This window comes from Camelus dromedarius, chromosome 2 (assembly GCF_036321535.1).
Source record: "Camelus dromedarius isolate mCamDro1 chromosome 2, mCamDro1.pat, whole genome shotgun sequence".
Taxonomy (NCBI): Eukaryota; Metazoa; Chordata; class Mammalia; order Artiodactyla; family Camelidae; genus Camelus; species Camelus dromedarius.
The window spans coordinates 100919567-100935738 of record NC_087437.1 but is presented as its reverse complement, the minus strand read 5'-3'; the positions used below and the strand labels follow the sequence as shown (position 1 = coordinate 100935738).

At 34.2% G+C, this 16172-nt stretch overlaps 1 protein-coding gene across 2 annotated transcripts in view; it reads left to right on the top strand.

The window, feature by feature from the left end:
* TMPRSS15 (transmembrane serine protease 15) overlaps nt 1-16172 on the top strand; it is a 106932-nt gene that overhangs the window by 24947 nt on the left and 65813 nt on the right. For both annotated transcript variants that reach the window (XM_010977399.3, XM_010977400.3), the window contains 4 exons: nt 794-902; nt 6156-6262; nt 12123-12263; nt 12944-13093. In XM_010977399.3, the coding sequence (XP_010975701.2) occupies nt 794-902; nt 6156-6262; nt 12123-12263; nt 12944-13093 (507 nt within the window). The remainder of the gene's footprint in view (nt 1-793; nt 903-6155; nt 6263-12122; nt 12264-12943; nt 13094-16172) is intronic.

Sequence of the window (16172 nt, the reverse complement as noted above, 5' to 3'; positions counted from 1 at the left end):
ACATAGGAAGTATAAAATAAAAAGCTACAAGTTATGACTCCTGGTTCATGCTTTCAAGATGATTTTAATATGGTTGGAAATGACTCAGACATAAATTAAGACAACTAATAATGAATTGCATGACATTAAAGAGAGGTACGTGAAATAAATGTTCTGCAAGAATTAAAAGAAGAAAATAAGTTGTCTTGACGAGGAAAAACACATATACTGGAATACTGAATGAAAATATTAAGCTAGATTGTGATTGCATACAAAAGGAGAAAAAGTGATGAAATTTGATAAAAGTTGTGTCCAGAAGACTGAATGGAAGACTCTCTCCAGGCCACTTGTACCATGTGTATCATTTTCCTGGCCATGTTCTGACCATATTTTCACAGAGACGTGTCGCTTGGTGCATGTGGTTGAAATTCACCCTAGCTCTAATTTCATGGGGAAAAGAAAACAAAACATAGTTGTTTGTTTAAATTGGAAGTTTACAATTCAGATATATTTGTTTTCTTACAATTATGGAAGAATATACTAAAAATGCAACTTAGCTACGGGCATTTAGAAACAGAATGCTTTTCTAAAGTCCTCTATAATGGAATATGTAAGAATATATGAAAATAGCTAATAGATTTAAAGCTTTAAATTTGATCTACTTCCATTTGATTATTTTGTTTTTGAGAAATAGCTTTATACAGATTTAGTCGCATGTTCTATAAAGGTTCGTTAGCCAGTTTGAATCGCCTTTCATTTGAGAAATCCTTCGAAGATCGTTTTTTGTCTGACATTAGTCGCCATTTTTTCACAGCCACAGCTTGTGACGGAAAGTTTTTGTTGACTGGATCTGCTGGGTCCTTCGATGCTGCCCATTATCCAAAGCCCTCTCAATCAAGTATTATTTGCCGGTGGATTATACGGTAATATACCATCTTCTATTCCATATTCTTAAGTCATAAAGTCTTCCTGTGATACAGTAAGTTTACCATCCTTAGTAATGTGTTTACTTTTTGGACACTTGTTTTCAGTAACTATTTAAATGTGACGCAAAACCTTTCCAACTGGTAACCTATCCAAGAAGTTTCTCTCTCATTCTTAACCTTTTAAAAAGGAATTTTGCTTTCTAGAAGATAAATGGGGCCATCTCATTGGACTCCATAGCAGTTTTTCCCCTATGGTTGGCGTAAGTCAGATGCTCCCAAAATGAAGAGCACACATGTATTTCTGTGTATCACAAGAAACTGTATTTCACTCAGCTGCATCCTGGCGACAGGATAGTTCCTTTCTCACTCAGCTTGCATCTGGATGAAAATCTGCTATGGTGTGATTTGGTCATGGCAGATCCAGAGCTGGGACACTGCCTGTACTCATCTCGTTTGCTGGATCTTGAGTAACAGTTCAATTACTATACATTTGACCTCCAAGTCTAAATTCAACTGAGTAATCCAATCATTATGACGATCAAAATAGTCAAATGCTGATGGCTGATCTACCTTAATATTTTGCCTAAACATTTTTCATAGAGTAGTACTTGATGTTTCTCTGAGATATTCCAAAGGAAAGATTATTTGTACTCAATTTAATATAAGGAACATTGGAATAAACTCATTATAACTTTTAAAAAGTATAAGACTTTTCATAGCCTTAAATAAGCCAAGATGTAAGTAAATCTCCTGAAAAATATACAGTTGACCCTTGAACAACAGGAGGGTGAGGGTGCCAACACCCCATGCAGTTAAAATCCATGCTTAACATTGAACACTACAGTTGGCCCTCTGTTCTAGGTTTGGATAATGCATTTATTGAAAAAAATCCATGTATAAGCGGACCCACACATTTCAAGCCAGTACTGTCCAAGAGTAAACTGTATGTATGTGTGTATATATTTCCTATTAAGCCACTGAACATTTCCCCCACAGAGCGTTCAGCACAAGTGCTCTGTGGAATTCGCTTTGAGAAATGCGTTCTAGTTAGTTCATTTCTCTTAACAGCTGGATGGGATTATGGTTTCCCAATCTGACCTACTGTGTAATTATTTTAATGATTGTGATGACTCACTAGAAAACAGGGAATCAATATAACAGCTAATTAAAGGAGGTGAAACGACAGAGCCTCGGGTTCTTGCCAAAGAAATGATAGGAAACGGCCCCATGAAGATTCACAGGGGTTGTTTCCCTGTGTAGATATAGTCCAGAGATGAGATGAGGTATGAAGGGACGATTGTTCTAAACACATTTACTTGGCCTTGTTCAGGGAAAGAAGGACATCCTGTTCAGTTTAAACAATCTCTGTCTGGGAGTTCAGCCCCGTGTAAGTTATGTGATATAAATAGGAGCACAATTTCCTCTGTTTTCAGGCTCTAAAAACATGTTACTTGTGTGCTGAAGATAAGATTTTGTATTAAAAATGGCAATTTTAAGTAATTCCTGCCAAGTGAAGAATTAACAATTTAGAGGATATCATTTCAAATATAGTCACATCATATTTAAAAAGAAGGGTTTAAAAATGGCTATTATCATTGTTCATGAATAAAATGAAAAATATTCTGTTCTTTACCTAAAATGTCAGCAGAAAATGTTAGAAAAATCTTCAGTTACTTCCTTTGAACATGGAAAGAACATAACTTCTAATTAATCTACATTCCTAAGTGCACAATGATTTCTTCACACAATCTTTGGAGTTTTATTAATACCGAATAATAATAACTTAATTGTCAAATCCACTTCTTAACAAAGCTACGTCAAATCTACACGGAAGTTGTATTAGCAAGCAGAATAAATTTTTGCTATAATAGTAACATCATTTAGGTAATAATCACACTATGTTAATTAGGGATTTACACAGTTTTATTCTTTTTACTTCCTTTTTCATTACTTAACTTTTAAAGCTATTTTAAGAAATATACCATTAATCTAGGGATGTTTTTAAAACCCATAGAATCTAAAATATCACCCTAAATAAATACTATACTTCATGATAGAATTATGATTTAACTAATTATGTAAATGATCTAAGTATCTTTTCTTCTTAAGACTGATCACTATATTAGAACTGCATTGTACCTGACAGTTTGTTTTTCCAAACTGTGATCAAAGTAGAGCAAAGACAGTGATGTTTCCTACAAGCTTGGGAGTTGAAGAAACTAGCAGAGAAAGGGTTAAGATGCAATTAAACTATATTTTTGAATTACATTAAGACCACAAGTAGCGGAGTGTCAGTAACTAAGAATGTGAGCCCTGGAGACAGTCTCTGTGCATTCAGATTTGGCTTCTTTAGATTCAAGATGTGTGATCTCGGGTAAATGACTCAATCTCTTAGATACACAATTTCTGTATCTATAGAGTTCAACATCTCTTAACTACAGGGGCCAAGATCATGATTAAATGTAATAATAAATGTAAAACACTTAGCACTATATTAAGTGCTCCATTAAAGTGGGCTTTAAAAAAAGTAACTATTGATACAAAAATGTAAAATATATGTTACATTTAGAAAAGTATCCTTTCCCCTCAAAAATTCAGAAGGCAACCATGTCTAATATTATAAAAACATCAGATACAATATTCACTCATTAATCTCACCTTTGTAAATGCCTGTGTTTTATTGCAAGTAAAGATGGTCTTTCTGAATCAGAAGAAAAGTAGAAAACAGTATGCACTTGTTTCTCTCTTCTACCTTCAATTGTCTGTTTTGAAAAAGTAAAGGGCCTCTGAACACATAGGTTCCTAGTGAGTTTCTCTTGCATGCCTTAGTTTCATAGCTTGAAAACATCATTTAAAAAAAAAAAAAACACCTAACTATATTCTTGCCTGGAGACACCAAAACTTTCATCAAAAGAACAGAAATCATCCCTGAAGGCTGCTTATTTCTTCTTCTTCTTCAGTCTTCTCCACCTTTGATGCTGGATTCCCTTAAGGTCTCACTAGCAGGTCTCACTTTCGTCATCGTTAAAGAGACCCAACAGAGGCGGAATTTTTATAATCAGCTGTCACCATCTGCTGTGCTCTCCTCCTCTCGGTCTGGGCTGGAAGGACCTCCTGCCCCCTCACACTGATCTCCTTCCAGCCCTGTCTTCCTCCTGTGGTTTACCTGTCTTCCTCCAGTGGCCCTCAAGCCTGATAGCACATCACAGTCACTCCTGAAGTATTTAAAAATATACATCCCCAAATCCACTCCAGAACTGCTGAATCTGATATCCAGGATCGAGGTCCACATGTAATAACTCACTATTGTTCTAAAATCACCTCCGTAGCACCAAAAACTGGTCAGATCCAAAAACCTGAGTTTCTGTCTAGATGTTTTTAATGCTGTCCTGCTAGTCATTGACATGTCAGTGCTGTCAGCCTCACTCCTAGAGGACTGAACTCCAGCCCCACACCAGGAACCTAATACAGGGCTTGCCAAGCCAGAGGTCTTGCCCCACATGGACATTTCCCAGCAATGAAACGTAGGGTTTCAAAACTAACTACATTTGTGATGAATGTTCCCAATTCCCCAACTGATCAAGGTACTACTGATAATTTACCAAAATTCCTAGCTTGCAATGCCCCTGGCCAGGAGCCCTTATTCAATCAGCAGCCTCCACAGCCAGCCTCTGAAGCCAAGTATCTTCTCAGTCTCCTTCTTGGCTTTGGAGATGAGATCTCTCTCTCTATTATCAGCCCTTTCAACCTCCAGCCGTCTTTAACATTATCATCACCCCTGCTCTGCTTTATTGTTCAGCCTTCCTCCTTTCTGAGGAGTTCAGGGGAACATTGTACTTCCGAAGCACTCAAGAATTATTCACATTCCTAACCTACACTTCAGTGAAACAGTGGAATTATAAATAGGTGTTGTCCTAAACACCTTTTCCCCAAACTGAATATCTGAAAATTAAAATATGAACTAGATATTCAGATGCAGAATAAAATTGGACCCTTGTCCTACACCATACACAGAAATCAACTCAAAAAGAATTCAAAGCTTAAACATAAGACCTGAAATTGTAAAAATCCTAGAAGAAAACACTGGGCGAAAGCTTCTTAACGTTGATCTTCATAATGACTTCCTCGATTTGGAAACAAAAGCACAAGCAACAAAAGGAAAAATCAGCAAGTAGCAGGACATCTCATTAAAACCCTTCTTCACAGCAAAGGAAACAATAGAATGGAAAGGCAACCTATGGAATAGAAGAAAATATTTGCAAACCATATATCTTATAAAAGGTTAATGTCCAAAATATGTAAGAAACGCCTACAAAACTCAATAGCAAAGTACAACAAATAACCCAATTACAAAGTGAGCCAAGGACTCAAATAGATATTCCTCAAAAAAAGGCATACAAATGGCCAACAGGCATATGAAAAAGTGCTCAATATCAATAATCAGCAGAAAAATGCAAATCAAAATCGCAATAGCCATTATCAAAAAAACAAAACATTATAAATGTTGGCCAGGATGTGGAGAAATTGGAACCCTTGTGTGCTGTTGGTTGAAAAGCAAAATGATGTAATTACTATGGAAAGCAGTATGAAGGCTCCCTAAAAAGCTAAAAATAGATCTACCACATGATGTAGCAATCCCGTATTTGGGTATTTATCCAAAAGAATTGAAATCAGGATCTCTAAAAGATAAACACTCCTATGTTCACTGCAGCATTATTCACAATAGCCAAGAGGTGGAAACAACCTAAACGCCCGTTGACAGATGAATGGATAAAGGAAACATGGTCTATACATACAATGGAATATTATTCAGTCATTAGAGGAAGGAAATCCTGTCATACGTGACAACATGATTGCACCTTGAGGACGTTATGCTAAGTGAAATAAGCCAGTCACAGAAGGACAAATACTGCATGATTTCATAAATATGAAATGTCTGAAGTGTTCAAACTCATAGAGACAGAAAGTAGCATGGTGGTTGCCAGGGGCTGGGAGAGAAAAAAATGAGAGTTACTGTTCAATGGATACAGAATTTATCCATACAAATTGGAAAAGTTCTAGAGACCTGCCATAGAATATTGTGCTTATTGTGTCAAAAATAATGTTCCATATGTTTAAAAATGTATTGAATGTCTATTTCATGTTAAGTGTTTTTTATCACAATTAGAAAAATACATCCAAATTCAAGAATACCAACTGTTGTACCAACTGTTAAGAGTGTAATCATCTATTTTTTTGCTTTTAATTCAGAGTAAAACAAGGACTTTCCATTAAATTGAGCTTCGATTATTTTAATACATATTATACAGATGTATTAAATATTTATGAAGGTGTGGGTTCAAGCAAGATTTTAAGAGGTAAGTTAAAACAAATAACACTCCATTATCAAAATGAAAATGTGTGGAAAACTTTTTGGAATGACATGTTTTCCCTTTGATATTGAACTGAATGTGAACTTGTACTTTAAGTTACTGAAAGGAAAACAAAATTAGTCCTCATTACTCATTATAAAAATTAATATTTTAGTGCTTTATGATATCAATCTTCTTAGGAATAAAATAGTTACTCTTTCACATGATCCTCTTCTAACTGATGCTTTAAAAATCAGGTGGAATTCTACTATGCTTTGTTTCTGTTACTCCCCATTAAACAAAATTCAAACCCTAAAAAATGACGATTTTTCTTCAACATTGAATCTCTTTTTTTTTTTCTATTGTTCAGTATGCACTCTGCTTCTCAGTCTCTTGCAGGACTATTACTAACAGTGTGTAAAGCAATTAGACCAGGTTGTAGGCTCTGTAAATGGTAGGTGTGGATGGTATTGTTACTATGTAACCATTTGTCATTATGCACATAGACATCGATGGAAACTGAGAAGAGGCAGGGAATGCACTAACGATATGTGTGTGTCTACCCCACGTTATTCCATCTGGTCCCCAAATGCATAGACCTCTTCATAGTAGCCAGTAAAAGTAGGAGTTAAATTCCAGGAAGGAATAAAATAAAGATGAAGGCAAGAATGTAGAAATGGAGTCCCTGGAATAACTAGCTTTCCTCACACTTTTGGGGAATAGTCAAGTGCAGAGCTAAGATGAGGTTACAAGTGACACCTGTTATTAAAGTTTATGTAATAGTTGCATTTCTTTTAATAATTTTGGATTTTACATTGCACTCATGAGTAATTAAAAGCTAGATTCTATCGAATAAAAGTTTTTGATTGACTTACTGGTTTGTGAACTAGCCAAGCATATGATAATAATATGTACTTTTTATTAGGTGCTTTTAAGGTGGGACTTATCATACTGAGGACTCTATGTGAATGTTCTTATTTAGTATTTTCAATAAATCTTCAAAGTATGCATTACAAGAGACAAAAATGAGGTCTAATGAAGTTAAATGACCACAAGTCGACAAAGTTAGTGTTGGAGATAGAAATCAGACTCAGACTCTGACTTCAAACACAATGTATTTATTCATTGTGCTTTACAAGCCCCGAGCACAAATATAATCATGAGTAGACATAAAACAGATGAACTCATGGTAAGTCACATTTGGCTTAAATGAATGGACCAGCCATTTCATAATCTATTTATTTCTGTAGTTGATAAATCTAGTTCCTTAAAATTAATGTCAACATAAATATTTACATATCTGGACAAATAAGCCAGTTCATATAAATTTCTCCAAGGGCTAAGGTGATATTAATAATAAGTTTTAGCATACTTTGATCACTTGCAATATGGAAAGTTGTGTTCTCAACACTTCAACTCAAAAAATGCTCCCCCTAACCATATTATGTAGGTGATATTACAGTCTTTACAAATGATAAAAACTAACTTCATAGAGGTTAGTTGCCCAAAAGTGATAGGTGTAAATTTCCCTCAGGTTCCCTTCTCTTCAAATATCATTTGCCTGAATGCTAATTTTACCTATCTTCATATGCTTAGACTGTCAGTAATACATAACTAAATCTTAAAATCGTAAGGTGTAGCGATGTGAATAATGCACAAATAATTATTGTGAAAATGCAAAAAAGAAACTGAATATCAAAACAGAAAAAAAATCTAAGAAAATCTAAAAATCTAAGAAATTTAAATTATAACAACTTTTTAAAAAATGTAAATATATTTTAAAGTTTTTTAATTGTTTTCATTTAACTTGGAAAAATATGAGAAATGACATTGCCTGTTAAAATTACATTTTTTAAATTCAAAAATAATACTTTTTTGAAAGACAAGAAGGTAAAAATTCCTTACCTCCAACATCTAGCATGTGCCTGATATATTGTAAAACCCAGTATCTGCTGATTTAAATTTAAACCAACAGTTTATATATCATGGTATTACAGTATGTAATCAATGGATAGCAATAGCATTTCTTACAATTCTAAAATTATTTAATTTTGTAATAATGCTGATAATGAAATAATACTTTCATTCTTGATTCACAATCCCATCTTTTTTTCTAAATATTTTAGCAATTTCTTTTTGTGAGAGATGTATACAAATTTACTTTCATTAAATTACAATTCAGAATGTGGATCTCAAATAATGTAATTATCTTTATCACATGGGAAATGTCTACATAGTTTAATTAAATCAAGGAAAACAATATTCTCTAAAGAAATTATAAGAAAATAAAAGTATTCAGTACCATAAACAGTTCTTATATACTTGATTAAGGCATAAGTCAGTATAAACAAATTCTAAAGGCATTTTTCAGTCGTTTTTACATACAGTCATGATGTAAAAAGTTTATCTGGTAAAAAGTTTCAGAGGAAGGTGGGCATTTCATAAAGACAGATTGTATAGAGTAAATAGGGTCTTCTCCAAGTAAGTGTGCAAACTGGGGTAAATCAGAATAGATTAATAGGATAATTAGTTCAAAAATGTTTTCTTTAAGTTGTGTTGATGAAGGTACAATATTCAATTCATTGGTGGTAATAATTATCTGTACTGGGTATGGAAGTGGTAGAAGATGGTAAATGTGCTCCTTTAACTCCTTGTTCAGAAAAATGCATAGATATTTTTGCACATCCTCAAAGAAAGACAGCCTGTGTCAGCACACTGAAACTGATTTCAAATTGCCAAGCCGAGAAAATGCACTTGTGTGTGTGTAGTTATGCCATTCTTTCCTTCCTAAGTGCTTAGCTGTTATTCCATTCCCAAAGGACTGTTAACAACATATCCATATTATTGGAGCTTAACAGTTTAAGACCATGTTTTTAAAACCAAAAGTGTGCATAGATATAGCCGAAGATACATAATAAACATACTGAATCTTTCTGAATTGTCAATTTATCCTACAGCAAAAATAATCATATTGTAGACACAGAACTAAATAGTAGATGCAAACATTTTTCACAGCATTTTCGTTAAAATTTGTGCTTTTATTAGAAGACTTTCACGTATGGTTAGAAGTACGCTTTCACTTCTGTTCATAGGGGTTATGTTATACGGAAAAGTTTGACTAGAACTGGCTTAATGTGTTGGACTTCCAGGAGGCTCTTGACTATTCCCCAGACATAGTGCCTGGGAAAATTAAGAATTACTTCCTCAGTACTCCCATGGCATTTCTCCCACATCTATCAATTCCAAAGTAATTTGTTAATATAATTCACTAATCTGAACTTTCTAGGAGGCTAATGGGGAACTTGGTTACTTCTTCTCCAGGTCATCAGCACTTAGACCATACCAGATCCACAGTGAGCACTCAAAGATATGTGTTGAATATGTTAGAAATCTCTTATAATTCACAAAGAAGCTAATCCAATGGCAGAATTTCTTCTCCTATAAATTAGATAAAATAAACAGTTTCGAGCTAGATCTGCTGAATTATACTCTGTGGAAAGTCTGTCATCCCTGACCATTGCCCTCATTCCAAATTCCCCTGTGTCTTAATTATACTTCCCAGCTTTCCTCTTTGGCAAAACCTATTCACTGGAGCCCTTATTGTTAGAAGATAAATGAGTAAACTCACACTTAAATGTGGCTGTTTGGCAAGTTTAATATCCATAGAAGTATTGTTTATTTTAGTAATAGACACCGGATTCTCTTAAAGAATTACTGCCTGAAAGTTTATTGGGTCAGCTAGAGAAAAATCCAGCCTTTAGAAATGATTAGGAAATTGGTTTTTCTTTTAACTCCAGTCCCAGCTCTTTGATGACTCTTTTATGTAGGCGAACTCTATTGCTCTATTTACTCACATCTTAATTCATGCACCCAAATATTGATGACAAATTGCCCATGCTCTGACACAATGGCAGAGGCACAGAAGGTGTTAAGTATAATCTCTGCATCTTCAGGGTTTACAATCCAGTGGGGGAGATAGAGGGATAATGGCTAGCATTCACTGAGCATTTACTATAAACAAGGTAGTCTATCATATGGAAATTACTTATTTACTCCTCACCACAAATCTTTATGGAAGGTGTTATTATATCAAAGCAGAGAAAACTGAGGCACAGAGAAGTCTAATAAGACATGGAATCAGAAATAAATCTCACATTGCCTCTGGAGTTCTGTTTTTAACCACTGTCTTGTACTACTTTCCTGAATGCATAAGATATGTTCCTTCCACTGGATCTGTGGTCTGGGACTCTTTCTAGTCACAACTTTAAGGATCTGATGAAAATTTTATGAAGTCTCTACAGATGCAAATATTCTACACCATTTCCAGAAGTTTGTGTGTATCTTTGAAGCATATTAAAGGATCTCAGGACATAAACCCCAGACTATCTAGACTAGTGCAATAACATTAGACAACGTGGGAATCCAACAGATTACAACCACGAAGAGTGCTATTGAACCAGTAGCCATTTCTCCCCACCCGTCCCCTCAAATTCCATTGCTTTAAAAAAGAAAGCAAGAAAGAGAGGCAGATAGGTTTGAAGCAAATTTTCTAGAATATTCACATCCTTTAAGCAACTAGACATTTATGGACTACAAAGATTTTCAATATGAGAATCATTTGGATGACACAGTTATACAGGAGAGTGGAAGGAATATGAATAACCAGTGTAGTTCTTCATGAGAAAATACTGAAAGACTGACATACAGCATTACTGGGGAAAAGATGCGAATCAATGCTTGCTCACGATTTTCTTTCCATTCGATTTTATTGAAATTATCGTGCATGTATCACATTTTCTCACTAATTTCTATATGATGAGCACAGAATTTTTCAGTAGTTTATGACAGTATCTTTCTTTGGAGCTCAGTAAGTAACACTGGTGCTTTGTCTTCAATTTGCAAGCATGATACTTTTCATAAACTTGAATTTGATGCCCAGTTCAAACCATCAAACTAAAATGCTAAACCATTGTTTCTTATCTTTTTTTATTACCATTCCCACTAAGGAATTTTTAGATCTTTTTTTCCCTAATTGCTCCCCCATTAAATTTTAATTTTTCAGATATTCTGTATACCTGCTTATGTCTTGTATGAATAACTGAGCTTTATACGTTTAAAAATTAAGATTCTTTTGCCCTTGAGAACAAATTTTTACCCCGTAGGAGGAAATATCACCCACTTTGAGAATGTATGTGCTAAATAATTATTTTTATAAAAGCAAATTTTATATAGCAATGCTTTTATAAATCATCATATGAGTACTCCTTATATCCCAAGCACTATACTAACATTTGAGAATCAAAAATCTAAAAAGATATTACCTTTTGTAGCTAGAATCAAGATGGAAAAGTGATGAAATCAATATTAAATTCTGTACCATCTTTAAGTTGCCTGGTACTTTTCTGAGGTCCTACAGTCATAGAAAGCCAAAGGAATACTCTTATTTCTATTATTGTGATTGAATTTAGCCCCTGTTAGTGTGGCATGGGAAATACCTGACAGAATCAAACTCACTTTTTGTTTTATAGCTGTTTAACTTGTGTGTTTCTTATAGGAACTTTTTCAAAAAGAAATGCATCTTTTTTTAAATATGTTTAAAGTATATGTAACCAATAATTAGAAATAAAAATATAGTTTTTAAACCACAAATATATGTAATAATTTGAAACATTATTATCATAGGAGAAGAGATGTTTTAGTTAAATAAATTAATCATAAGACATTCTTTCAGTTAACCAAATAGGATCAGGTAAAAAATTTGATAGATCGATAGATGGATGGATGGATGGATGGATGGATGGATGGATGGACAGATCAACTGATAGATAAACAGATAAATATAACAGTCATTTACTTTCTTTTGTAGCTTCTCTCTGGGAAAAGAGCCCTGGCACAATTAGGATTTTTTCCAACCAAGTTACTGCCACCTTTCTTATAGAATCTGATGAAAATGATTATATTGGTTTTAATGCAACATATACTGCATTTAACAGCACAGAGCTTAATAGTAAGTACTGTTTATTCCTCAGCCTTTGAATCTTCAGTTGCTTTAAAACTGTAATGGAATTTTTTAAGTAGCAGAACCTAAAATTCCAGAACAAGATCATTATATGTTTCATTATGCAAGTTCTTTAATGAGTATCTCTTAAGTATACCTCTACCTGATACTTGGAAGGAAATGAATTAGAAAATAGTTAACATTTTTCAAAACAATCAAATAACCAATTTGAGAAAAATTATGAATTAATAGGAAAATTGAACTAAACTTTTATATACAAGTATTCAAAGTAAAAAAAATTAGCATAAAACTAACTCTGATAATATTCCACATCAACTTAATTTTAACCAGAATATTACATTTAGTAAATAAAAAGGGAGAGACAAAAATTGAGGACAAAGTTTATGTGGGTAAATCAACAGAGGTGAGATTTAAAAATCAAAGAGTAAGAACAAGATGCTTTTGCTAAAGCCCTAGTGGGGCATAAGAAACATATTAACACAGTTGGCAACAAAAAGCTGGGTTTTTTTTTTAACTAAATGGAGTTAAACAGTCAAATAAAGTTTAAAAAATAATTTTATGCATGCCACTTAATTATAAACTGTGAGTTTATATTATGTTCATCTCGATCTATTATAATTAGTCATATTGTAGACTAAATCTGAAGTTTTTTTTTTTTTATTTCACAGATTATGAGAAAATCAACTGTAATTTTGAGGATGGCTTTTGTTTCTGGGTCCAGGATCTAAATGATGATAATGAGTGGGAAAGGGTTCAGGGAAACACTTTTCCTCCCTTGACTGGACCAAATTTTGACCACACTTTTGGCAACGATTCAGGTATAATTCGTGTTTAATTCATAAACCAAAAAAAAAGTCGCATGTGTCATTCTTCGGTTCAAAGTGAGCAGTATTAAATGCAAGACAGTCTCTTCAGATATTCTTTTTTTTTTTTAAACATGAACTAGTAAATGAATTTAAGTGAAAAATAGTAATCAAATAGGCAAGTAAAAATATTTCAAGAAATATATTCTTTTATATATTCATGAAATACTGAAAAGTACACAGAGAGTATTAGAGATAAAGAGACAGTTTGTCACCCTAGACTTGCCACTTATTATTAACTAAGTGGACTTGTGGGAGATAATTAACTTTTCTGAATTTCGGTCTGTTTTGTCTTAATTTCACTTGCTGATTGTTTTTAGCTAGTGTATAGAAATACAATTGATTTTGCATATTGATCTTGTACTCTGCAGCCTTGCTGAAATTGTATATTAACTCTATTAGTTTTCTAAGAATTCTTTAGAATTTTTAATATACAAGATCATGTCCTCTTGAAATACAGATAAAGAGGCAGGTTTACTTCTTCTGACAAGCTTTTTTAGTCCGTCAGGGCAGCTATAACAGCTTACCACAGACTGGTTGTCTTAAATAATCAATATTAATTTGTCGCAGCTCTGGAGGCTGGAAGTCTGAGGTATGAGATGGTTCTGAGAGCCCCTTCTTGTCTTCTAACTGTATTCTCACATAGTGGAGGGAGACAGAGAACATGAGAACATCCTGTCTCTTCTTAAAAGATCACTAATCCCATTGTGAGGGCTCCACATTCATGACCTAATTATCTCCCAAAGACCCCACTTCCAGTATCATCACATTGGGAATTAGGGTTTCAATATATGAACCTTGAGGGGGACACAACCATTCAGTCCACAGGAGAAAAGCTATGGAAGAGCTGATTCTACAGCATGATCCTAAGGGAAGGGTTGTGTTTTGTACATATATTTTGCACGTGAATGGGATATTAGAATTGAATTTCAGGTGGAAACATTAACATTGAAACAATAATATTTGACTGAGAAGACCAGAAATCACAGGGAATTATCAAGAGGTAAGCAACTCATAGTGAGAAAACCACCCATGTAAACCGTGGAAGCCTGTATTCATAACACCAAATATGATCAAAGTACAAATCTGGAAGTAATATGGATCATACAAAGTAAGGAAAATTACAAAAAGGACAGAATAGAAATTTATGCATTTAGATAATTACCTTGGACAAAATCTATCCTATAATATTTCTTGTTACTGATGAGAATTAAATTCAATTCAAAAAATGCATATCAAAATCTGTCTCTAACCTTGTCTTTGAAGACACGGGTCACATATCACCATTTCTACAAAGTCTTTCTGGACCCTCCTAGTTGAAATCTTCCTTTCTGTTAAACATTAAAACACCTTTTTTCTTGTTTGTTTTTCCCATCACGTGGTGTTATATTTGCTTACTTACTTTTTTCTTTCCACCACAGTGTTCTCGTCAGGAACCAGAACCTTATCTTTTTACGTCTTTGAATTGCCAGTGCATTTGAGTGCCTGAATCTCACTAATGTGGGAAGTTATTTTCAAATACATGAATGAATGTCTACAGCTTTCACTCAATAAGTAATTTCTGAGTGAGTGAGTTATTAACTAAATTAAATAGCTTATAATATAAAAACAGCCTGAGCACATGTGCATCGTGATTTGTTATTAATGGCCATTTATATTATAAAAATCAATATTCTTATTTTTATAATCTGAAAGTAAATAGCTGATTTAATGTCAATTGTGAATGACATCTAGTAAAAATATATTAAAAAGTTATTTTTTTTTCATGGTAGAAATGTATCTGACTAATCCTGGTTCCTTTAACAATACATTACCAGAATAACAAAATATGGTTCACCATACTACTTCACCTTGAAGGTATTTCTTAATAAAAAGTGACTACTTTTAATCTATTTCCCTAAGAAATCACTGAAAGCCCCATCCAATGTATTCTTTCACTCCTCCCTTTAAGAAGTAATTTTTGACTCCCAGGCCCTATTCAAGGAACTCAGAATGTATCTGTGAATAAAATAAGCCAGATTTTCTGTTCTCATGGAACACATATTGGCAAAGAAAAACAGAAATAAGCAATCCACCTGACAAGTAATTACATTTGGGGGTCCATTAAATGTGAATGAGTACTCTGGGAAAACACAGAGCTAAGTAAGGCCAATGGGGAGGCCAGGTGTTGAGGTGTTACAAATGTAAAAAAAAAGTGATCAGGTCAGGTCTTATTGAAAAAGTGACATTTGAATCAAACCTTTAAGGAAGTGAAGGAATTCACCATATAGATTACTCCAGACAGAAGAAACAGAGCAAAGGCTCTAAAGGGACAGCTTGTGCCCGACAGCTTGAAGAAAAGCCAGGAGGCCAGCGTGGCTGGAATAGAATGAATAAGGCCAGTAGGGTCCGGATTACATGGGTCTTCTATGGCTTTGGCTTCTTCTCTCAGTGAAATGAAGAGCTATGGAAGTTGCTTAAGTGTAGGAGTGATGGGATTCGTACTGGCCGGTACAATAGTTTATGGTGGAACAAGACTGTTGTCAGGGAGACCAGGGAAAGGCCATCACTTAATCCAGAGAAGAAACCATGGGACTCTGAGAACAATGCGAACAGATATGGTAAGAACTCAGATTCTGGATATAACCTAAAAGTGAAGTTAACAGGATCCTGCTAAATTAGTCACCAGTGTGGACCTGCGGACCAAAAATGTGCTCTGCGTAGATGGCCGATCCCATCTGACCTACATGTTTAGTACTGGAAATTATGACCTGCATAGTCTCATACATAATTAATCTTCTCTGAACAAATTATTTCCAAGAGCCTGATCCTCTATGGATAAATTTGTCATCTGCACAGCTGAAGTAACCCCTAAGTGATAATCACCCCAACCCTCTAAAGAATCCTGACCTAAAACAGTCAAATAATTTGACCAATTTTTTCCATAACTGCAATAAAAAAAGGGAAAAATGTCTCTACCACACTTGGACAAGAGTAGTTAGAGGAAAGTGGAGAAAGCATTTATATCTATTGACTATGACAGATAGCTTTTATG